The 25,662-nt window shown below is 35.2% G+C and overlaps 1 protein-coding gene across 4 annotated transcripts in view; it reads left to right on the forward strand.

Annotated features, from left to right (window-relative positions):
• PLCE1 (phospholipase C epsilon 1) overlaps positions 1-25,662 on the forward strand; it is a 372,466-nt gene that overhangs the window by 32,775 nt on the left and 314,029 nt on the right. For all 4 annotated transcript variants that reach the window (XM_069099269.1, XM_069099271.1, XM_069099270.1 and 1 more), the window contains exon 2: positions 20,285-21,850. In XM_069099269.1, coding sequence (XP_068955370.1) covers positions 20,663-21,850 — 1,188 coding nt within the window. In that variant the 5' untranslated portion in view covers positions 20,285-20,662. The remainder of the gene's footprint in view (positions 1-20,284; positions 21,851-25,662) is intronic.

The raw sequence follows: 25,662 nt of genomic DNA on the forward strand, positions 1-25,662 counted from the left end.
ATTTAGAACATTTTTTCATATGCTTACAGATATCTTTTAATTTCTTCCTCTGAAAACTGCCTGTTCATATCCTTTGACCATTTATCAATTAGGTAATGACTTGTATTTTTATAGATTTGACCCAATTCTCTATATATTTTAGAAATGAGGCCTTTATCAGAGACACTGGTTGTAAAAATTCCCAGTTTCCCACGTCCCTCTTAATCTTGGTTACATTGACTTTGTACAGAAACTTTTCAATTTAATGTAATCAGAATTATCCATTTTGTATTTTATAATGCTCTCTAATTCTTGTTTGGTCATAAAGCCCTCCCTTTTCCATAAGTCTGACAGGTACACTATTCCTTGCTTTCCCAGATTACTTACAGTATCAGCCTTTACACCTAGATTATGTACCCATTTAGACTTGATTTTGGTATATGATGTTAGATAATGGTCTATGCCCAATTTCTGTCATACTATATTCCAGTTTTCCCAGCAGTTTTTGTCAAATAGTGAGTTCTTATCCCCAAAACTGGGGTCTTTGGGGTTTATCAAACAGTAGGTTACTATAGTCATTGACTACTGAGTTTCTTGTACTCAGTCTATTCCATTGATCCACTACTCTATTCCTCAGCCAGTACCAAGAAGTTTTGATGATTGCTGCTTTGTAGTACAGATTAAAATCTGGTATGGCTAGGCCACCTTCCCTAGCATTTCTTTTCATTAATTCCCTTGATATTCTGGACCATTTGTTCTTCCAAATGAATTTTGTTACTGTTTTTCTAGCTCTGTAAAGTAATTTTTTGGTAGATTGATTGATATGGCACTAAATATGTAATTTAATTTAGGTAAAATTGTCATTTTTATTATATTAGCTCGACCTTGCCATGAGCAGTTGGTGTTTTTCCAGTTAGTTAGATCTGACTTTATTTGTGTGAGAAGTGTTTTGTAGTTGTGTTTGTATAGGTCCCGAGTTTGTTTTGGCAGGTAGATTCCCAAATATTTTATAATGTCTACAGTAAATTTAAATGGGGTTTCTTTTTCTATCTCTTGCTGTTGGATTTCGTTAGAAATATATAGGAATGCTGAAGAATTATGTGGGTTTAATTTATATCCTGAAACTTTGCCAAATTTATTTATTGTTTCCAAGTAGTTTTTTGCTTGATCCTCTAGGATTCTCTAGATATATTATCATATCATCTGCAAAGAGTGATAGCTTAGTCTCTTCTTTGCCTAATTTGATTCCTTCAATTTCTTTTTCTTTTCTAATTGCTACTCCTAACATTTCTAGTACCTGTTTGAATAAGTGGGGTGATAATGGACATTCTTGTTTCACCCCAATCTTATTGGAAATGCTTCTAGCTTATCCCCATTACATTTAATACTTGCTGATGGCTTTAAATAGATGCTGCCTATTATTTTAAGGAAGATTCCATTTATTCCTATACTTTCTAGTGTTTTTAATAGGAATGGATGTTGTATTTTGTCAAAAGCCTTTTCTGCATCTAATGAGATAATCATACGGTTTTTGCTAATTTTATTGTTGATACAATCAATTATATTGATGGTTTTCCTAGTATTGAACCATCCTTGCATTCCTGGAATAAATCCTACCTGATCAAAGTGTATTATTCTCATGATAAGTTGCTGTAGTCTTTTTGCTAATATTGTATTTAAAATTTTTGCGTGTGTATTTATGAGGGAAATTAGTCTATAATTTTCTTTCTCTGTTTTATCTCTTCCTGATTTAGGTATCGGTACCATATTTGTGTCATAAAAAGAATTTAGTAGGACTCCTTCTTCACCAATTTTCCCAGATATTTTGTAGAGTATTAGAATCAATTTTTCTTCAAATGTTTGACAGAATTCTCTAGTAAATCCATCTGGCCCTGAAAATTTTTTCCTAGAGAGTTTGTTGATGTCTTGTTCGATTTCTTTTTCTTAGATGGGGTTATTTAAGTAATTTACTTCCTCTTGAGTTAATCTGGGCAATTTATATTTTTGCAAATATTGATCCGTTTCCCTAAGATTGTTAAATTTATGTGCATCCAATTGGGCAAAATAATTCCTAATTATTGTTTTAATTTCCTCTTCATTGGAGGTAGATTCACCCTTTTCATTTTTGATAACTGGTAATTTGGTTTTCTTCTTTCTTTTTTTTAATCATATTGGCTAAAGGTCTGTCAATTTATTTATTTTTTCCCGTAAAACCAGCTCTTAGTTTTATTTATTAGTTCAACAGTTTTCTTAAATTCAATTTTATTAATCTCTACTTTGGTTTTCATTATTTCTAATTTACTATTTAATTGGGGATTTTCAGTTTCTTCTTTCTCTAGCTTTTTCAATTGCACGCCCAATTCATTGACCTCCCTTTTCTCTAATTTATTCATGTATGCACTCAGGGATATAAAACTTCCACTAAGAACTGCTTTTGCTATATCCCACAAGTTTTGGTATGTTGTCTCATTATTGTCATTCTCTTGAATGAAGTTACTGATTGTTTTTATAATTTCTTGTTTGAGCCACTCATTCTTTAGGATTAATTTATTTAGTTTCCAATTAGTTTTTAGTCTGTCCTTCCATGACCCTTTATTACATATAGTTTTTATTGCATCATGATCTGAGAAGGATGCATTGAATATTTCTGCCTTTCTGCACTGAATTGTGAGGTTTTTATGTCCTAGTATATGGTCAATTTTTGTGTATGTGCCATATACTGCTGAAAAGAAGGTATATTCCTTTTTATCCCCATTCAGTTTTCTCCACAGGTCTACCATATCAATCTTCTCTAAGATTCTATTTACCTCTTTAACTTCTTTCTTGTTTATTTTGAGGTTAGATTTATCAAGTTCAGAGAGGGGGAGATTGAGGTCCCCCACTAGTATAGTCTTTCTATCTATTTCTTCCTCTAACTCCCCTAACTTCTCCTCTAGGAATTTGGATGCTGTACCACTTGGTGCATAAATGTTTAGTAATGATATTGCTTCATTTTCGATGGTGTCTTTTATCAGGATATAGTTTTCCTTCCTTATCTCTTTTAATTTGATCTATTTTTTGCTTTTGCTTTGTCTAAGATAAGGATTGCTACCCCTGCTTTTTTTACTTTGGCTGAAGCATAATATATTTTACTCCAGCCTTTTACCTTTAGCCTGTGTGTATTTCCCTGTTTCAGATGTGTTTCTTGTAAACAACATATTATAGAATTATGGTTTTTAATTCATTCTGCTATCTGCCTCCATTTTGTGGGAGAGTTCATCCCATTCACATTCACAGTTTTGATTACTATCTGTGTCTTTCCCTTCCCCTGTGTATGCTTTTATTTTTCCCCTCCTCCCTCCCCCTCCTTAAGAGTTTTCCTTTTGACCCCAGGCTCCCTCAATATTCCCTCCTTATCAGCCCCCTCCCTTTTCCTAGCCTTCCCCCTTACTACTTCTTCCCTCACCTCCCTTTTCTTAGTCCTTTCCCCCTCCTGCTGCTTGTAGGGTATGTTAGATTTTTATGCTTTATGTAGTATGTTATTTCTTCCTTGAACCTAAACTGATGACAATAGATCTCATGCAATGTTCCTCTACCTCCCCTCTTTCCCTCTATTATAATAGGTTTTATGTCTCTTCTTGATAGAGTCCTATATTTAACTGATTATGTTATTCTTTCCTTATACCAGGACCAATGAGGGTGAAGTTCCTATAATGTTCATCTCCTTCCCTTCTTCCTCTCTACTATAATATGTTTTTATGCCTCTTTGTGTGGCATAATTTACCTTTTTCTGCCTTGTTCTTTCCTCTTCTTCCATTGTGGTCCCTTTGCACCCCAGAATAAGTTTTATCATCATTTTGTTTAATTTATGCACACCTCCTCTATCTATATCCCTTTTAAATGCCATGATAAAAAACAGTTCTCAATATTGCCAGGTATCAGCTTCCCATATAGGGATGTAAACAGTTTGCTCTTATTAAATAACAAGTTGTGTGTGTGTGTGTGTGTGTGTGTGTGTGTGTGTGTGTTTCACAATTTACCTTTCTATGTCTCTCTTGATTCTTGTAATTGGAGATTGAATTTTCCATTGAGCTCTGGCTTTTTCATCAGGAAGGTCTGGAAGTTCCTTATATCATTGAATGACCATATCCTTGCCTGAAAGATTATTCTCAGTTTCACTGGACACCTGATCCTTGGTTGTAACCTGAGCTCTTTTGTCTTGCAAAATATAATATTCCAGTCCCTCTGATCTTTCAATGTTCGATGCTGCCAGATCCTGTGTGATCCTCACTGTAATTCTGCAATATTTGAATTGTTTCTTTCTGGCTGCTTTCAGTATTTTCTTCTTTACCTCATAGGCCTGGAATTTGGCTACAACATTTTGCGGAATTTTCAATTTGGGATCCCTTTCAGGAGGTATCTTGTGGATTCTCTCAATTTCTATTTTACCCCCTCTGGTTCTAGGATCTCAGGGCAGTTTTCCTTTATGATCTCTTGAAAGATGTTGTCCAGGCTCTGTTTTTCATCATGATTTTCTGCTAGATCAATAATTCTTAGATCATCTCTCCTGGATCTGTTTTCCAGGTCAGTTATTTTTCCATTGAGATATTTTTACCTCTTTTTCTATTTTTTCATTATTGATGTTTTGTTTGACTGATTCTTGGTGCCTCATGGAGTAATTAGCTTCAATTTGGTTGATCTAATTTTTAGAGAATTATTTTCTTCAGTTAGTTTTTGAAGCTCCTTTTCCATATGTTTTCCCATTTCACACATTTTTCTTTTTAAGGAGCTGTCAATATTTTTCTAATTTTGGAATTTTGATTTGAAAACAATTATTCATTTTATCTTCTACCTCTATAATTTGGTTTTCAAAGTTCTTCTTGAGCTCTTCTAAGAACACTTTCTGTTCTTGAGACCAGTTCATATTCTCTGTTGAGGCTTTAGCTGTGGGTGTGGAGTCAATGCTGTCTCCTTCTGAATTTGGTTCCTCTAGCTCACAATAATAGGATTCTAGAATCTTTGTCTTTGCAATCTGTTTTTTACCCATTTTGAGAAAGGGCCTTAGCCATGCCCTTCCTTTAGGACTCCCAAGCCTTCACTATTTTAAAATTTTGTTCTGGGGCAATGATTTCTGTGTTTTCAGGGTCCCGGGATTGGAATAGCCAGGGTTCACTTCTCCATCCTGGTCCCTGGATATTCAGATAGGTGCTTTTTAAATTTCCAGGCTGTGAGTTGATAGCCCCAGGAATAGTTGCTGCTACTGCTGCGGGCACTGCCTTTGTCCCTTACTTAGCTCCAACAGCTCCCAGCACTGGGGTGATAGGCCTGAGAATGGCCCTTGTGGTTGGTGGATCAGTTTGCTTTCTCCTGTGCTGGGCCATCCCTGGGTCTCCACCAAGTGTGCTGTGTTGCAGTGCGCTGCCCTAAGATTGCAATAGGGTATTTTTGGCTGTCCCTTCACATACTCTTAATTCTTAAGGAATTTGCAATCCATTAAAACTTCCAGATCATTTTCATATAAACTTCTATCTAGCCATATCTTCTATCTTGTTCTTAGGAAGTTGATTTGTTGAGCCATAGTGCAAGATGTAAAACTATCTCTTCTTCCTATTTTTCATACATGAATTTGATTAGTTTACCATTTTTGCCTTTATTCAATTCATATATAAAAATGTTAAACAACACAGGACCAAGCACAGATCCAGGGGTCACTCCAGGAGATAACTCCTATGTTGCCATTAATGCTATTACTCTTTATGTCTGGGCCAGAATCAAACTAACTCTATATATACTATCGTGAGGCATTTACCTCAGTCCTCCTTTTTTTTCATTATTTCCCTTGATATTTCAAATGGTTTGTTTCTGTAATTAGAATTTATTATTTTATCTAGCACTATAAGTTACTCATTAGTCTTTTGAATGGTATAGAAGTAAATCTGTAGATTAATTTAGGCAGTATCATTTTAATTTTATTGTGTGACCCAGCCTTGAGTACCGGTGTCCCTTTTTAATCTTTATTTCTGAATAGTGTTTTATAATTAATTATTAAATCAATGTTATTATAATTGTATTAATGTTATAGTAATATAAAGTATATTAGTAAATATAATAGTAATAATACACAATAGTAATAATGTTAAATTCATGTTATTATAACAGTATTAATATATCTTGAGTATGTCTTGATTGATGTGTATTTTATCTATTTTCAAGTTATTTTGAATGGGATTTTTCTTTTTGTCATTTTCTCCTGGATTTTTGCTACATAGAAATGATGATGATTTTAATGAACTTATTTTGTATCCTACACTTTACTGGAGCTATTAATTGTTTCCATTTATTTGTTAACTCTGAAATTTTCTCAGTAAACCATGTGTTAGCCTGTGAAGGGATAAATTTATCTCCCTTTTGCCAGTATTAATACCTTTAAGTTTTTTCTCTTGTCTTATTGCAATCACTGCCATTTTAGGATTAGTTGTATAATTTTTACTAAATGTTAAATTATATTTGAATCTCTAGTATGTCTTACTTGATAATAGTGAATAATTTTTTTATGTATTGGTTATTTTTTTGTTTTGGTTAGAATTTTATTTTAAATTTTTTGAGATTATTAATTATTGATGTTGGCCTATAATTCTCCTTTGCTTTATCCTTTCCTCTTTTAGGTTTTAGAACCATATTTGTTTCATTTGTTTAGTAGAGTCCTTTCTTTCCCAATTACTGAGAATAATTTGTTTAACATATGTATAAATTGCTTATTAAACATCAGATAAAATTCAGAAGTTTACATTCAGATTTAAATATTTTAAATAAAAATTATCAGATTTTTAGGTAATTCCTGTCTTCTTTTTCCTTGCTCTTTAAAATTTCCTTATATCTTTAAGACCGTAGATGCTTTTTGTCCCCAAAGATTGCACTTTTATTCCTTATAAGGGTTCCACTTTTACTCCAGTTTTTCTTTGTTGATTTTTTTTTTTGTAGGGCAATTGGGGTTAAGTGACTTGCCCAAAGTCACATGGCTAGTAAGTGTGTCAAGTGTCTGAAGTGGGATTTGAACTCAGGTCCTCCTGACTCCAGGGCCAGTGCTGTATTCACTGCACCACCTGGCCGCCCCTCTTTGTTGATTTCTTAAACAATAAACTGTAAATGTTAAAGTTTAATTCTATTATTTAGTCTTTTCTTGTTTCTCTTTTTTGACATGTTGAGAAGTCAGATTCTCTGTTCACCTTTGTTTTTTGTTTAGGGAAAAAACTCAAAGATCCATCTTTTTTCCTTAGTTCACCTTGGTAGCATATGTTATTCAGTTATATGTATCTTGAGTGTTTTTGTGTTTTGAAATATCCTATTTCATTCTTTCCTCTGATCTTATGCCTCCAAAAGAATCCTGAGTTGGTCAGATTGATGTTCTTAGGTACAGACCATTTTCTGGTTTCTTGCAGTTAGTTCTTTGATATTGAAATTCTGAAATCTACCCTTGGACATACATTAGAATTTCAGATGTGGTTTGTTTTTTCTCTGTTGGCAAAGTATGTATTCAGTCTATCAGTACTTATTTATCTGTATTCAGACATTTAGGAAATTTTCTCATATTTCCTGAAATATGTTTTTCAAATTTTTAAATTTATCATGTTCTTCTAGGAGACCTGTGATTCTTAAAGCACTCTGTATATCCTTTCTTGAAGGCCAGCCACTCTGGCTTATATTCAGAATCCATGTATTCTTTCAAAGTTATCTTTTGCTTATCTTCTATATTTTTTAAGTTCCATATTTGTCATATTTTTTAGAATCTAACGATTTTGGAGAGATTCTCAGTGTTCTGAGTTATTATTTATATCTTTAAATTTTGCATTAGGCAATCTAATGTCCAACTTGATTTAATTCTTAATGTCCTCTTTTCAAAATTTTATTTCTCTTGAATTGTTTTGGATTTTTTTTTTTTTTTTTTGCTGTTACTGCATGATTTCGGTGGTAGGGGGCTCACAAGGCTGTTTTCCTCTGAAGTTTTTGGTTCCTCTTCATAGTATAATACTTATTCATTGTTAGTTAATTGAGGACTTTTGTGGGGGAATAGGTGTGTAGTTTTACTTACTTTTATTTCTTTTTAAAAGAGTCTCATATTTGGTTTTATCTCCTTGAGAGCTAGGCTTATTTATAGCCTTTTGCTTCCCAGTAGCTTGTCTGACTTTCTTCCTCTGTGAAGGAGGACCCTTTCCCCTTTCATTACTATAACATAAACAGTTTTGTCCTGCATAAATCCCTGATGTGAGCCTCTTCAAACGGGGTCCTGTAGAGAGAGGATTGAACTCAATGAAATTTCTAGACTCCTTTGCCTTGTCACTACCACCTCTTTCCTTCTCTGTGACTCTTTGCTACCCGCGCTTCCCTGCTGCCACCTTTCTCCTCCTCTCTTCATCACAACCATGGTTGTGCTCCTTTTTCTTTACATAGGTAGGCTGTGTTATGGTGTCCTGGGTGTGTGAGGTGGACTAGATGAGGAGAAGTTTCAAGTATTTACATTCTCTGCTATTATTCCATGAGACTTTTACCCTTATACTGCATTTCTGTCTTCTTGTGAATCTAACTTAGAATCAAACTGTAGGTTTGTTGCATACATATTTCATTCTTGGGAAGGTATAAGCTTAGAGAGATAAAACAACTATTCTTCCCTTTTACCAATCCTGTCATTATTTCCTTTTTCACTAGCCCTCCCTTTAATACTATATTCTAGAATCTAAAATAAAAAGCCAGGAATTGAAGTTAAGCTGACCAGCTTGTGGTTTGTCAAATCCATTCTTTTCCTTTTTTTGAAAAATCAGGTTATTTGACTTTTTCGCATCTTGTAGTGTTTTATGGTTCTCTAACCTTTTAAATAGCCCTCACAGTGGCCGAGGAGGCACAGCTGCAGTATTTACAATTTTCTGGGATGTAGTTGCTGGAATTGGTGGCTTAAACTTAGGTAGGTTTTCCCTTACTAGCTATACCCCACTTATTTGGGGTTTTAGTTCCCTGTTAGCTATTGAAGTTACTTCTTTTTCAGGCCAAAGATTTTTTACTTTGAAAGAGAAAACGGAAGCAAAAAAAATGCAATGGATATCATATGCCTGCTTTTTCTCTGCAACCCATTATCTTAACTTTTTGTGAAACTTATTTTCCATGGGGTAAATGGTTTACCCCTTTGCCGGTCTTTTGAGTTCTTCACCCCCATTAGCTCATTCTGAGCTCTAGTGCTTGTGACTATTTTTTCAGAACCATGCCATGGTTTTGTGACTCCTTGAGTAGAGATTACTTTACTCTTTGTATTGATATCTCTAGCACACTGCCTGGCACATAGCAGGTACTCCATATTAGTCTGGAATTGTTTTCCTTTTTACCATAAGCCTTTCAACTTCATCTAATCATATTTATCTATTTTATCTTTTGCTTCTGTGTCTTGTTCAGGTAAGATTACATCTTCTGCCCATTGTTGTAAAAGATATTTGATCTGTTTTTCTTATTTTTGATGCTACGATCTTTAATGATAAAGTCACATATATATTTAGAATTTATTGTGGCATGTGATTGGTTTAAGCCTAATTTCTATTAGACTGCTTTTTACTTTTCCTAGCCATTTTAATTTAAATTAAATTTAATTTTTTTGGAGGGGGGAAGCCAGGGCAGTTGGGGCTCAGTGACTTGCCCAGTGTCACACATCTAGTAAGTGTCATGTGTCTGAGGCTGGATTTGAACTCAGGTCAGTGCTCATTTTTATGAAATAGTTCTTTCCTATGTAGTTTGGTTTTGGATTTTAATGTTCCTTTGTTTCTGATTTTCCCCAATGTTTGTTCTCTTGATTTACCACTTCTCTATTTTAACAAATACCAAATGGTTTTGATGACTGCTGCTTTATAATACTGTTTGAGGTCTGAGAGTACTGTTTCTCTTTCATCTTTACCTTTTGTCATTGTTTTCCGTGATATTCTAGATATTTAATTTCTCCAAACTAATTTTATTATTTTTTCAAGTTCTGTAAAGTTTCTCTTTGATAATTTAGTATAAGATTAAAATTGTAAAATAACTTTGGTAGTATTGTCATTTTTGTCATATTGGCATAGCATACCCATTAAGACTGAATTTTCCTGTTCCTATTTAAATTCTTTATTTAATGAATAATCTGTAATTGAATCTTTACAGATATTTTATGTGCTTTGATAAATTGATCCCCAAATGTTTTATGCAATTTATACTTATTTGTAATAGGAACCACAACTGATATTAGTACCAATAACTGGGTCACCAGTAATGCAATAGCAATAATTAAATCTCATGTAATAGAGTATTTGTGAATTTTTTTGTGTCTTGTCTCCTTACTATATTGTAAACTCACTGAGAACAAGACATAGGGATTGTAATTGCGACTATAGTAATCTTGAGAAATCAACACATGTATTTTTCTTCTAAGATTCAATTTAGCTCCTGTATCTCCAGAGGGCAAGCCGTTTCCAGAGGTTTGGAAATGGTCTGAAACTTGTTTTGCAACTTGAATTACAACCAAATGAATTTGCTCCAAATTTTGGGTATAACAAATAGCTTAAAATCATTTAGGATAGGCTACTACATAAAATAACATACTACTTTGTAAATGTCAGATAATGAAAGTGCTGTATAAACTTTACACATAAATATCAGGTATTTATACTATCAGTATATTAAATTGGTTACTTGAGGAAACACATTACCTTTTTCACTCAGGTAACATACGCTTGAATCTTTTTCTTTCCATCATGCCTAAGCTTCTAAAATGAGCTATGTGTATTGGCTGTATGAACTTCCCAAAAGCAGAATTTTTTCAGCATGCTCAGGGTAGGTGTTAAGACTTCTGCTTTGTCAGTGTTTGGATGAAAACATGCCTTGTGCTTTGCATCTTATCAGATAAGAAAAAATGATTATCCTTAATGGGGAAGGGGGAGGGTGGCAGAGTGAGTTCTTAAAGTTAATTAGAAGGCATTTGAAACACAACTAGAAATACTTTGTAATCCAGACTTTTTTCAGTTTTAATTTTGGCAAAAACCTAATGTTAGGAATTAAAAGAATCTATTAAAGTTTGATGTTGGTTTGGACTTCCATTTAGAATTTGATTTAATTCCCATTAAAGGAACGAGGGGATGATAATTTGGGTTTGTTGATGATATATTCTCATATGAAGATGTCATAAGTGAGTAATTTTATGAACAGGGTGAGTAAATTTAAGAGGCATTACAACTGTCACATCATATATTTTGTCAGTGGGTTATTGATGATCTTCAAGATAAAAGATTATTTGACCTGCAAAATGTTTTATCAGGGATGATGATGATGATGTTGATATAGATTAAGTATCTTGTGTGTGTGTGTGTGTGTGTCTGTGTCAAACAAAAAAGGAAACATTTTTCAGAGGCAAACTCTCTTGTTTTTATTAAAACAATATCATTTTACCAATAGACTGTAATGTGAGCATGTGTTACGGCAGTAGAACAGTTTATTGTGTTTATCTATTCAAGAGTAAGTTAACTTTCATCACATATATTTTTAATGCATTGGAAATTTAATTACATTAATTGAGGACCAATTGAACAGTACTTTTTTGAAAATATTACACTACTTATTATTAATTTCAAATATTACATTGCACAAGTTTAATGTATCTTAGTGTTGATTAACTTTTTAGCAGTGGAGTAGAAAGAGGGCTGGACTTGGAGTAGGACAGACCTGCCTTTGCATTCTGCCTCCGATACCAGCTATGTGTTGAAGGGTCATTTCATCACTTTAAGCTTCAATTTCATCATCTGTAAAAAGACCCAACAATGGACTATGGTATCGACTTCAGGTTTGTTTTGAAGATCAAATAAAATAATGTATGTACTTTTGTAAATGTCAGATAATGAAAGTTATTTGTAAACTTTCGACATAAATATCAGCTCTTCATACTATAGGTATAGCAAATTGAATGCTTAGGGATAAACATTAACTTTTTCACTCAGGTAACATACACTACACTTGAATCCAACATATCTTTTTCCATCACTCCTAAGCTTCTAAAATGTGCTCTCTGTATTGGTTGTATGAACTCCCCAAAAGCCATTTCTCTCATAACTTCTCTCCTTTAGGGTCTTTTATTTCTATTGACAGTGCCTTTCCCCAGGCCACAATGGCTTCTTTTTTTTTTTTACCAAATATAACATAGCCATTTACCTTGGAGACCTAGGATATTGTCAGTCCTGTTAATACATTCTCTGACCTTGCCTTCAAGGTCACAGCCCTCTTGGAAGATGTTATTTCTTCCAGTCCACATTCATCTTTCCCTTCTCTATTTCCTTTTGTGTTTATTGCTATAGGATTTAGAAGTGGAAGAAAGGAGCTTATTATCTAATCTAGTTCTTTCATTTTATAGGTAAGGAAAATGAGACTTAGATAAGGAAATGGTAAAGAGCAGAGCAAAGACTTTAGCCCAGGTTGTTTGAATCCAAATATAGGGAATTTTACACCTATACCGTTCCACCTTTTCATTGTATAGAGCTGTTTATATAATCTGTTTATACTGTAAAATTCCATGCTTGATTGTACTTTAATGTTACCACTTCAGTAGATTTGTGCCCTCATCAGTTCACTTCTCCACAGTGCAGCTTGTATATTTTCATGGTAGTCTTTTTGCAAATTATTATCAGTCAGTCATTAAACACTTAATATTTTCCAAGCACTGTGCTGTTATTACCACAGCAATATAAAATTACCATTTACTTGATGAAAACCTGTTTGCTCTTCTTCAATTTAACTTTATTTTCTTTTTGTCTTCTGATGTAATTTGTAATGATTGATATAATTCATTTCCGATAGTATTTTTTCAGTTGTTGGTCACTGGACAAGGAGCTTATATTTAGAGTGCTAGCAGTTAAGGTAATATTTATAGGTGGTCTAAAAACTCTCATTTTTAGCGTCTTCTGCTCCCCTTTCCACCACTTTGCCACTATTATTGCAGAAGTGGAGGAAGCCATGCAGAACTGAAGACACTTATTTTGTTTTTGCTTGTTTCATGCATTAGCTTAGCCAGATGATACAATTGGCAAGCATTTGTGAAATGTTTAATATGTGCTGGGTACTATACTAAGTACAACATCTAAAAATGCAAAAGTGTGAGATAACCCCTGCTGGCAAGTAGCTTACATTGCTTGGGAGAATACAACATCTGGGTAGTTGGGGTTAAGTGAATTGCCCAAGTCACATGGCTACCGTAGTAAGTGTTAAATGTCCGAGGCTGCATTTGAACTCAGGTCCTCCTGACTCCAGGGCTGGTGCTCTATTCACTGTGCCACCTAGCTGCCCCTAAGCTTTAATATCTTAAACACTAAGACTTTTGGGGACTGTCTCTGTGTATTTTGTATGTACATAGTTTTTATGTTGTCCCCTCCATTAGAATGTGACCTCCTTGAGAAGAGAGACTGTGTTTTTATGTTCTTTTTTTTAAATCTCCAGTGCTTAGCAGAGTGCCAGCATTTAGTAAATGCTTAATAAACGGTTTTTGATTGGTTGAACTAGAGTGGTAGAAATAGAAGGTGAATAGAGAGAGAGGAACTGATGGATGAGAGATGTAGTGATAAAATTGGCGAGATACCTGGAATAGAAGAGTTGAAGATGTCTGTGAGGTTGCAAATCTGTATGACTAGAAGAATAATGGCGCTTTTAACATGAAAAGTGAAGTTTGGAGGAAGGATAGGTTTGTGATGAAAGAGAATGAATTCAGTTTTGGACATTTTGAGTTTTAGATGTTTGGTGCTAAGGGGAGAAACTAGGGCTGGAAACTAGGAGTCATCTGTATAGAAGATAATTAAACCCACAGGAACTCATAAGGTCACCAAGGAGGTGTGCTAAAAGGGAGAAGAGGACCCAGGACAGAATCTTGAAGTATATTCATTGTTAGGAGGTAGAAAGTTAATGATGTAGCAGGTAGTAGGAGAACCAGGAAATAGGAATAGGAAAACATGGGGAGAGAAAGAGGAGGAGTGTTAAACTGTGTCAAATGCTCCAAAGAGGTAAAGAAGGACAGGAATTGAGGAAAGGCCTTCAGATCTAGCAACATGTTCATAGAGAAGTAAATTACAAATTATAAAGAATGGAAAAATAGAAGGGAATGTGAAACATCTCATAAGAAAAGCAACTTATCTGGAGAACCGATTAAGAAGAAAAAACATAAGAATAATCAGATTATCTGAAAGCTATGATCAGAAAAAGAATCTTGATACAATAAAGCAAGAAATAATTAAAGAATATTATCCTGTAGTGTTAGAACAAGAGGGGAAAGTAGAAATAGAAAAAATGAACTGATCCCCACCTGAAAGAGATGCTATGAGGAAAACTTATGGGAATATCATAGCTAAATTCTGAAACCCCCAGCTCAAGGAGAAAATATTATGAGAAACAAGAAAAAAAATTCAAATATGGCAGAGCCATAATTAGAATCACACAAGACCTAGCAGCAGCTGCATTAAAAGACCACAAGTCTTGGAATGCTATATATTGAAGATTAAAAGAACTGAGGTTGTGACCAAAAATATTGTACCCAGCAAAGTTAAACATAATTCTGAATGAAAAAAAAAACATTCAATAAATTGCCAGAGTTTCAGGATTTTATTGCAAAAATACCTGAACTTAATAGAAAATCTGACATACAAGATCTAAGAGAAAGATAAAATAAACATCAAAGACTAATTACAAGGGACTCAATAAGGATAAACTGTTTACTTTTTATACAAGGAAATGTAAACTGTGTATCTAAGATTGTAGTTAGTAATTGGGTAGTTCGTAAGAAAGACCAGGGTAGAGGTGTGTATGATATGATTCTAAAAAGTAATACAGTGTAAGACAGGGCTTCTTAAACTTTTTCCACTCATGATCCTTTCAGCACTTCTTAAACCGTGGGTTGCAGCCCATAAGGAGTCACGACCTGCAGTACAAGAATCACTGCTAGGAAAAGGCAAAAAAAGAGCAATTATCTTAAATGAGGTGCAAGAGGAAGAACTGACGTAGAGGAATTAGATATGGGAGGAGGGCTGGTAGTTCTGGAACCCTGCTCTCATTGGGAATGGGTTAAAGAGGGAGCAATACATAGATATCTAGAAGCAATACATATATATCTTTTAAATTCAGAAAGAAATAAAAGACTAAGAGGATGAAGGGATTTTTAGAGGGAAGCTGTGAGGGAATAGGTTAAGGGAGGTGTAGAAAGGTATCTAGATTAATAGGGGGAGGGCATAAGAGAGGGATCTTTGGGAGGATAGGTTAAGTAATAAGAGGGCAAGGTAGTGTGTAGAAGTAGAGTCAGGAGGGATGGGATTAAGAGATATGCACAAATAAAGATCAGGAGTAGAATTTATTAGGAAAGAAAGCAGGGGTAGTAATCATTATCTCAACAAAGTTAAAACTAAAATAGATTTAATCAAGAAAAATAGGGAAACTACATTATATGTCAGCCATATTAATATTGTTTTAGACTATTTAAAATAACTAGACAGTATAAGGTTGGAACATTGCTTTTGTATAGGAAATGATGAGTTGGTAGAGTTAGAAAATGGTGGAAAGAACTGGATTTATGAAGAAAGAGGTTATCTACCCTCAGAGAAACAGAGGGCAAGCAAGTATAGTATAGTCTTACATAGATGCGTATGAATGTATATGTTTATATATGAGTATAATTATAGATATCTAAATATGTGTATGTGTGTGTAACTGTATGTGTATGTATCTGGGCTTGATTGTAGCCTTGGGGGAGGGGGAGAGGATAGTTGTGTGTGTGTGTGTGTGTGTGTGTGTGTGTGTGCGTGTGTGCGTGTGAGAGAGAGAGAGAGGACAAAGTAAAAAATGCACAGCAGAGAACAAAATAAAACTTAGAAGAAAGCAAAGACAAGACAGACAGCTCTGAACACAAAGTATATTATGTAGTTTTTCCTGAAATGGAAATTTATTGCTGTGTATTTTGAATCCTCTTTTATGTTCTGTGGTACACATGGCAATGCTTTTTTCTTTTCTTATTTGCTATTTAAATTTGTAATATGTTTTTTTTCTTTTCTTATTTGGTATTTAAGTTTTAAAAATGAAAAAGAAAAGAAAAGTTAATTATCTCCCCCCAATATTTAGGAATATGGGGGTGAGTCATTAACATTATTAAGTGGCCAGCTTTTTGGTAAATTAGCCTCTCTCTCTATTTGGTTTGGCCAGTCTTTGGAAAACAAGACACTCTCTGGTACTGGGGCCATACTCAGAAGTCTTTGTGGCATGGTGGATTCTGCCTGTAGCATGGTAGATTCTGCCAGAACTTGTGCTTCATTTGCATCAGCCTTTAAGAACCCAGAGAAACCACCAGGCCACAGTGAGAGATTAGAGTAGGACTTGTTAGAGTTTTGTTATAGCTGTATATAGTGGTGATATATAAAATGTATCATTCACTACTTTTTTAATACATGAATTTGTTTTTCTCTCTGTTGTTTTGGAATTTCTTTATATCCTTTGAATAATTAAAAAAACAGATTTATATCTGGAAGAGACTTTATTTTATAAATGAAGAAACTAAAAGCTAGAAAAGGTCAATGGCTTGCCCAATATCACACAAGGCCAGGATTCAAAACCCAGTTCTCTGACTTTCAGTCCAGGTTTCTATCCATTATATCATGCTTAGACTTTATATATTATGGTGTATTGGTGCTCAATAAATACTTGTTGGTTTATTTATTGGCATATATCAGACCATTCAGTAATTGCCAGATCAGCTGTATAACTTAGAATTTTAAAACACATTTTAGACATTAACTTGTGTTAATGGAGTTATTCTAGGAGTTAACTGAAATGGTGGGAGAATGATAGGATTGTAGCTAGAGGTATGACAAAGTCAAATGAAAGGTTTTTTTTTTTGAAGTATGATAGAGATCTGGGCAAGTTTGTAGGTAATAAGGATAAAAAGAGATTGTGTATAAGAAGACATTGAAAATGGGAGAGAGGGGGTGATCAAACGGGCAGGTTCCTACAATGGACAGGAAAGAATGGGATAAAAAACTCAAGTAGAAAATCTGGCCTCAGCAAACAGAATACAACTATTCCTACAACATTGGAGTAAAGGAGAGAATGGAATGGGCAATGTTGATGAGGACATATGATGTATAGAACCATGGAGGAGAATTCATAGTGGATGGCTTCTATTTTGTTGTAGAAACCCTCTGCTGAGTGTGATGGGGAAGAGATAAGCATGATTTAAGAGTGGAAAGGTTTGGAACAGCTGCTTTGGTCATGTAGAAGGATTTTAGAAGTGGAATGGGAGAGTGAGTGATATACAGAGAACTCTCACAGGAGGCAGGAAATTCTCTGCTAAGATAAGAGGGTTTGCTTTTGGGGAATTTAAGAAAAAGAAGTGAGAAAGTACCTAATAGCTGCTTCGGAGAGAATAATAACTCATTTGGAGGATTAAAAGTGTAACAGGCTCTGGGACTACTCTCCCAAACCCCATTCTTACTGGCAGGTTAGGATCCCAAGTCTCAGATGCTATATTTCAGGAGACCTTGAAAAATTTGGTTGGTTTTTAATTTTGTAGCTTAAGAACTTCCATCAGTATGCTTCTCCTTTGAGTATCAGTTAATATCAATTAGTCAGCCTGTCTTAGCTTTTGGAAAGGGGTATTTACAAAGGTGGAACAGCTAGGTGGTGAAGTAGATAGTGTGCCAGACTTGAAGTCAGGAAGACTCATCTTCCTGAGTTCAAATCTGGCCTCAGAAACACAAAAGAAGCAGCATGTGCTCATGGGTGTATGGAAGGAGACTGGGTAAAGAAGTGGGGCCAGCAGCCTCCTCTATCCTGCTGAGAAAGCAGACAAGTAGTCCTCATGCTTCAAAGCCATTCCATTGTTGACCAACTATAATTGTTAGCCCTGTCTTGTTTAAGCATTGAGCTGAAATCTTCCTGTAGTCTTTCTTTGGTTCTAGGTCTGCCCTCTGTAGTAATATAGAACAAGTCTACTCAAACCTCTATATGAAATTGTTTCAAATATTTGAAAATATTTCCTGTTTGGGCATTTCATTGACTTACTGGCTTTCTAATTAATGATTACCCTTCCTCAAAATTCCTTCTACTTCAGATCTACCTGTATTTTGAATCTGAAGCTGGATGGTCATTTCCTCACTCTGTCCTCCTTTTGACTTTCATTGCCTGGCTAAGCCCTGTTCCACTGCCACTTCTCCCTTCCCTAATCCTGGTGCCTGGACTAAACTACCCTTATCTTTCTTCAGATTGGTCATTCTTCCCAACCTTACTCTTTGCTTTGGCCAGCCTGAGGCTTCCTGAACCCACTTGTTTTATACCTTCCCCTTCAGACTATAAATTCCAGTCTCTCATGAATTAGGCTTTGTCCAACCAGCATAACTACCTTAACTTCTCATAGGGCTCATCATGGAGTGTGTGTTAGGAAGGACAGCACTGGTCAGAAGAAAGTGTAAAAAAGCAGACACCTTTCTTTACTGGCAAAAACAATCTTAACAACAGGTCAAAACAACCTTGCATCATCTACACTAGTGAGTCTCTCCTGCTTGAGCCAAGATGAAATACCACCACCTTCTCTCCTAAAAACAAAGTCCTTCCCAAAGAGCATAACAAAACAGAATTAAAACACTTAATAACACCTGTTCTTTAAAGCATTTGGGGATTATTAAAACCTCTTTAGTAGCAGATATGCCACATCCTGACCATTAATGAGACACAAAAGCCTCCCTAAGGTAATTGATCTTTGCAATCAGGGTCACAGGAGCCCAGCCATAAGGGACTTCAGAATCTTGTTGAAATTGTAGATACAATTATTCCAAAATGTAATTTATATTTTAAGTGAAATTTATAGCTAGTTGGTTAGTATGATTTTTAAAAACTAAATACATTTCTTATTATAAAAATTAGATCTAATAACTTGACGATATTTTCATGTATTTTAAAATTGTACAGTGTAATGCTGTCCTTTTTGGGGTAGGGAGAATGGTGTCTTATTTTAGAAAAAGTGAGAGAAGAAGTGGTGGTGGTCTGGATTTGCATTATATTTATACTACTTGCTGCCTGTCAAACCATAGGCAAATCAGTCTGCTGTTCTGGGCCTCAGTTTCTTCAGCTGTAAAAATTAGGGACATAAACTAAATGAACTCTAAGGTCCCTTGCAGCTCTGCATTTCTGTGATCTAGAAGAAACATGTAAGAAACTGGGACTCTAAGCAGAGTTTCTTAACTTAAAGTCTATAAACTTAAAATTTTTGATAACTATATTTCAATAAAATTGGTTTTCTTTGTGATCCTTTATATTTTTATGTGTTTAAAAATATTATTGTGAGAAAGGTTCATCATACTGCCAGAGGGGCCTATGACATAAAAAATGCTATCATGACCCTTCTGACTTTCATTCATGTTAGGGTACACTGGTATTCACAAAAAATTACCATCAGAATATATTTTTGCCTTTTCTTGACCCTTGGCAGGTAGGTGGCTCAGTGAATAGAGCCCTGGGCCTGGAGTCAGCAAGACCTGAGTTCAAATTTGGCTTCAGACACTTGCTGGCAATGTGAGCTTGGGCAAATCACTTAACCTATTTGCCATAGTTCCTCATCTGCAAAATGACAATAACACCTCGTTGTGAAGATCAAATGAGATAGTAATTGAAAAGTGCCTGGGACATAGTAAGTGTTATACAAGTGTTAGCTTTTATTAGCTATTATTGTTCAGTATGTGTGTGTGTGAAAGTCTCCTTGTGCTTGGGAGTGGGTGAGAGAGTGTGTTTGTGTTTGAGAGAGAATGTGTAACTAATGCAAATTGAGTGAAAGGGGAGAAAAAAGGAACATGAGGGATAAAATATAAAGGCAGGAAGAGAAAAAAATTCACATTTGTATCCATAGAAATTATGGACAGATAAAATTTATGTTATTAAAATACCAGAACATATATTAGCTTGAGTAAATGAAATAATCACAGACCTTACTGTTACTTCCATAGACAAAGGAAGCTAAATTAAATAAGGCTAAATCCAATTATCTTTATAGAACACATTTATCTATAAAAATTTAGAATTTTATAACGATTGCACTATTAACTGCATCTTATTGATATTATAGATATAATTATTCTAAAATAAGGTTTATATTCCAAATGAAATCCATAACTATGTTGGTTAGTATTATTTTTAAAAAGCAAATACATTTCTGATTATAAAAATTAGATCTAAAAACTTGACAGTCTTCAATTATTTTAAAAATCTAGTTTGTAGCAGAGTGTAATATTCTCCCTCTTTCTTTTTTTTCCCCTTGCAGGAAACTCCTGAATTGGCTACCAAAGTCAGATGCAGCTAAGTGATGGAGCAGCTATTCCAAAATGCCCCTTCGGCTAAAAATTAAATAAAATAATTCCACAGAACAGACGGGGTAGAAAATTACTGTTTTTGCAAAAGTAAACTACAAAATTACTATACTTATAAAACTCTTCTGGAAAAACATTTCATGTTACTAAGTTACCAAAGGAATAACCTTTTTTTGACCTATTGCAACTGTGTGAAGAGAATAATCGCTATATTAAAACAGGACATATATATATGTTAGATTATTTTTCTAGCAAATTGTTATTTCATACAAATCATGATATGATCATTAGAGAGGGAAAAAACCCAACAACTGAAGCCAGTGTATGTCAAGATGACCTCTGAAGAAATGGTCGCTTCTGTTCTTGTTCCTGTGACACAGAAGAAAGTGATAGCTGCACACTCAGCTACAGATGAAAGTAGTGAAAATGCCGCAGACATTAATGTTATAAAGAGACATGCTAATAAACCAAACAAAGAAATTCCTTCTACTCTCTCATGCTTAAACATATTTAGAGAAGAACATATTGGAAGTTCATTGCCCAATATTTTCTCAGTATCAAGTAAAGATTCAATGAATGATACGAATAGCCATGGAAACTTTGGGGAGAGAAGTGTGCCAGATTCAATGGAATACATTAACATTAACTGTAACAACATACCTAATAATTGTCAGAGTTCACACGGTCAGTTGTCTAAATCATGTGAATCTGTATCAGAAGAAAACCTGTGTTTGGATACTGGAATTTCATCTTCACTGGAAAGAAATATGTTTTCTGGAATTAAACTGGAAGCAGATGAACCTTCAGGAGAAACAAGAAGTCAATCAGCAATTACTCAGACTAGTAGAGATCACTCTGATAATATGGCGATATTTCATTTTCACTATGCAGTTGAGAGCAATGTATCAAAGACTTTTTGTACCATATCTGATGGCTTAATTTTAGATGATTGTGGCAACTGTGTACAGCTACCAGCTCTCGGAAATGATCAAAAGAGCAATTACTCAGCATATACTTGTAGTGTAATGCAACTGGCAAATGACTGTGATAGCAAGAATGGGCTGAAGAGATGTGATAACTATACCTTAAGTGATAAATATTTATGCTTAGAAAGATCTTGCCAGAAGGTTAAAATGGTATGTTCAAATAAAAGCTTCTGTGGTGATAATTTTCCTGGAAGAATGCCCACCAAGGCTTTTTTAAGTCATTTGGAAGATTGTACTGATAATTTTGAAGAAGTCACGGAGGAGGATTTTTTAAAAAACAAAAAGGAACGGTCCACTTTGTTAATTAGAAGATTTTGCAAAAATGATAAGGAAATTAAGAAATCTGTTTATACTGGAACCAGAGCAATTATGAGAACCCTGCCTTCTGGGCACATAGGGCCTGGAGCTTGGAGTTATATTGAACAGAAAAGAAATCACGACTTTAAAAATTTTGGCAGTTCAGCAGAACATATAGCCGCAGTACAGATTAGGCAAGATGTGAATCTCTGTCTTAGAAAATCCCATTGGCATCTGGTAAGACTTCAAGTTTTCTTTTGAAAAATTTGTTTAATTTTATTCTTTTTCCTATTTTGATCTCCTTTCACTTAATTGCCAAAAAGCTTCAAACTTATGTAAGTCATAACTTGTTGATGGACTAATACAATGCAATCCTCAGTTAATTTAACATAATTCTGTCTGCCTAAAATATTGAAAAGAGTATAACTTAAGTGAACCCCAGAGGGCTTCTGAAAGATGAAGTAGTTCTTTTACAATTGACAGTTTGAGTTGGATCAGCATTGCAAGATAATTTATAAATATACATATGTGTATGTACATATATGTATTTTGTTTTAGGGTTTGGAGGAGTATTTTTGTGGATGATAGAAGAGTCAGAAAGACTAGTTATCCAAGTGAAGGAGTAGAATGGAGGACATTGGTGAGGGTAAAGATAGGTCACTTTATGTCTGTTTTTTTCTCAGCCTCTCAGCTATTAAAGCCAGCACCCCATGATTTAAAAAATAAAAGCATGGTTATATACCTACTGTTCATTTTGTCCATTTAGAACTCACTTTTCATGGTCTCTAATGGAAGCTTGAGTTTGAAGGAGGGAACTGTAGATGTTACTACTTCTCATGTCCATTGGAAGCTTGTCCACACCTTCTTGTTTCCTTTCAAAAGATTCTCAAAACTTTCCATATATAGGGAAAAAGACAAACAAACCAAGAGCACCCTCAATTCCTGATCTTGTATTAGCTTCTTCTATTCCCAGGTTGAAAAGAAAGACCATTTCCAGGGTTTTTGTGGTCAGTCCAAGCCATGCCATGTTATACTAGTTGTGGACCTCTGGTTGTATACTAGTTGGTCAGTATTCTTAATAATGTCACCCAGAACTGGATATAATACTACAGATGTGGTGTGATCAGTAACCTATAAAATGGAACTTTTTACCTTTAGTGCTGTACAAATTATATGTTGAGTGGAAAGAGCTGTAGATTTTGAGTCTGTGACTGGTTTTGAATTTTGGCTTTGCTACTTGTATACCCTTTAAAACACCCTCTAGGCCTCCATTTCTTTATCTCTAAAATGAGTGAATTAGACTGGGTGATTTCTAAGGTTCCTTCTAAGCATGTAACCCGTTCTTTCTACTTCACTGCATTTGTAAATAAAACCACACACATTCATGTATATGGAAGTGCTTTGAAAACTATCTATTAGCATACAAATGTTAAATGATTATATTAATAGCCATGTGTATGTTGTTAAGTAAATAGTGATAAGACTCTTTTTAGTAAGAAGAAAGTTTAATTGGATTTAAGTTTTCTCCTGGAGGTGTTCTGGAATTCATAGGGGAAGTAGGAAAAATAGGGACAGCTCTAGATACAGAAAACAACAAAAGGCTTTGTCATCTTCGAGGTTTGTTTTAAAGAATTTGCTTTTGTGTTGATAATTTGGGCATAGTAGATTATAGTTTATTTTTCAATTGATTCTTGGCATTAGCATTATTATTTCTGTTTTGACAAGACAATGAACTAAGATTTTTTGGATGTGTATTTCCAGAGTCAGAATAGCAAGTAGAGATGCAAGAGGGATGATTGAAGTTCATGAACAAGTCCTAGGGACTTCTTAGTTTCATAGGGCAGAGCTTAGAGCAATGGGTATAAGGTGTGGTCTTTTAAAAATATTTATTGATATTTTATGTTTTTTAAATTCTCTCTGTATCCCTTCACTCTTGTAGAGAGCCATACACTTAAAAATATTTTTAAAGAACAATAGGAAGAGACTCCTAGATTTTGAGCCTGAGGGACTGGCAGGATGATGTTACCTTCTACAGTAATAGAGAAGGCAGGAGAAGGAGGGGATTTAGATAATGAGTCCTGTTTTGGACATATTTAGTATAAAAATATACTGATATCCAGTTTGAGATATCAGAAGGCAGTTGGAGATGTAGATTGTAGGTTAGCAGAGAGTTTGGGACTGGATAGTAGATTTAAAAATATTCAACATAGAGATGGCAATTAAATCCAAGGGAGCTGATGAGATCACCAAGTGAAATAATATAGGAGAAGAGAAGAGGGCCCAGGAGGGGAAGAGGACCCTGAGGGCCACCTACAGTTAAAGGGCATCATCTGGATGAGAATCCAGCAAAGGAGACTGAGGAGCAGTCAGATAGGTGGGAGGAGAACCAGAAAACCCAGAGAGAGAAGAGAATTTCAAGGAGGAGATCACTGATATTGTTGATCAACAGTGTCAGAAACTGCAGAAAGATCAAGAATTGAGAATTAAGAGAAAGCCATTGGATTGGGCACCAAGAGATTTTTGGAGAGAGCAGTTTAAGTGGTATAATAAGGTGAGAAGCTGGATTGAAAGGGTAAATTAAGAGACTAAGGAGAGAAAGTCCTTGGAGGCATGTATTACAGATATGCTTTGTGAGAAGTTTAGTTACAAAGAGCAGAAGATACAGGATACTAGCTAGCAGAGATGGAAGGATCAACTGAGAGTTTTTTTCATGGGTTAGACATGGGCATGTTTGTCTGTAGTAGGGAATGATCTAGTAGACAGGAAGAGACTGAAAATAATTTATACAGTGGGATAACACAAGGGGCAGCATGTTGGAAGAGACAGGATGGAAGGGGATTGCTAGAGGAGTTAGCCTACTCTCTGGTAAGGGAAAGTCACCTGAACATGTGAGAAGGAGTAAAAGGGAGGAGATGGTGGTCAAAGGTATCTGAGTGATAGGAGATGAGGAAGAGGGGAAAAGAGGGAGTTCATAGAAAATGGCCTCATTTTTTTCTGTAACCTGAAGCAAGGATTTCATCTGAGAGGGTGGAGGGAGGGGGAGCCATGGGAAATTTGAGGAGGGATGAAAAGGTTTGGAAGAGCCACTGTGGAGAGTCAAATGGTGAGTTAATAAAGGAAGTATAGTAGGATAGTTTAAGTTGTACAACATAAATTTGTAGTGGACCCATTCAGAATGGTTGCGTGATTGTCTTCACTTTTCTTCATCAGCATGTATGTAGGAATGAAGACAGTAAATGGTTGAGTGATCTGGGTCTGAGACTTGTCATAGAGGAATCGGCAATATGATAAGAGGGCTAGCAATTCAAGAGAGGTCAGTGGAGAGGTAAATTGGTTCACTAAGGGAAAGGTCAGGATGGAGAAGAGAGGAGACTGACTAGTGCAGGAGAGATGACTTGAGAATTTAGGGGTGAAGGGATTGGCGGTCCTGGTGTGGACAGAGTAAGGTTTTGTAAGGAAAGGCAGAAAGAGAGGTGAGAAGCCAATAGATTATTGTCAAATAAGGGAGTTTCAGAATTCTTGAATAGGGAGGTTGTACATTTATGAATAAATGACAAATTCAAGAGTATGACTATTTTTATGTGTGGCTGAGTTGGGGTAAAAGAGTAGGTCTTGGGAGGTGAGTAGATTGAGGACCTGAGTGACTAGAATATTTAAGGGACAGTCAGTTTGTATGTTGAAGTCCCTAAGTATAGGGCAGAAGTTGGGGAGGAGAGAAAAATCGTAAGCCATATATGAACTCATTGAGGAAGGAAGGGATGTGACCCAGGGGTTTTTGTAGACAGCAGTTACCAAGATTTTGATAGGGTGATAGATGTGAATAGCATGAACCTCATAAGAAGAGAGGTTTATTGAGTGATGGAGATAAGGGGAGAACTGGAAAATGGCAGTTTGGTGAAAGGAGCATTCTAATTCCCCCTCCTTGACCAGTGAACTGAAATGAGTGATGGTGCAGCCAGTACTGGAAAGGGAGGATAGGGAAGCTGTATCATCTGAAGGAAGACAGATTTCAACAAGAGCTAGTTACTGGAAGAAGTGGGAAAGGGAAA

Source organism: Petaurus breviceps, unplaced genomic scaffold, assembly GCF_028583685.1.
Source record: "Petaurus breviceps papuanus isolate PSGF00001 unplaced genomic scaffold, PetGlider_PUasm1.0 37, whole genome shotgun sequence".
Taxonomy (NCBI): domain Eukaryota; kingdom Metazoa; phylum Chordata; class Mammalia; order Diprotodontia; family Petauridae; genus Petaurus; species Petaurus breviceps.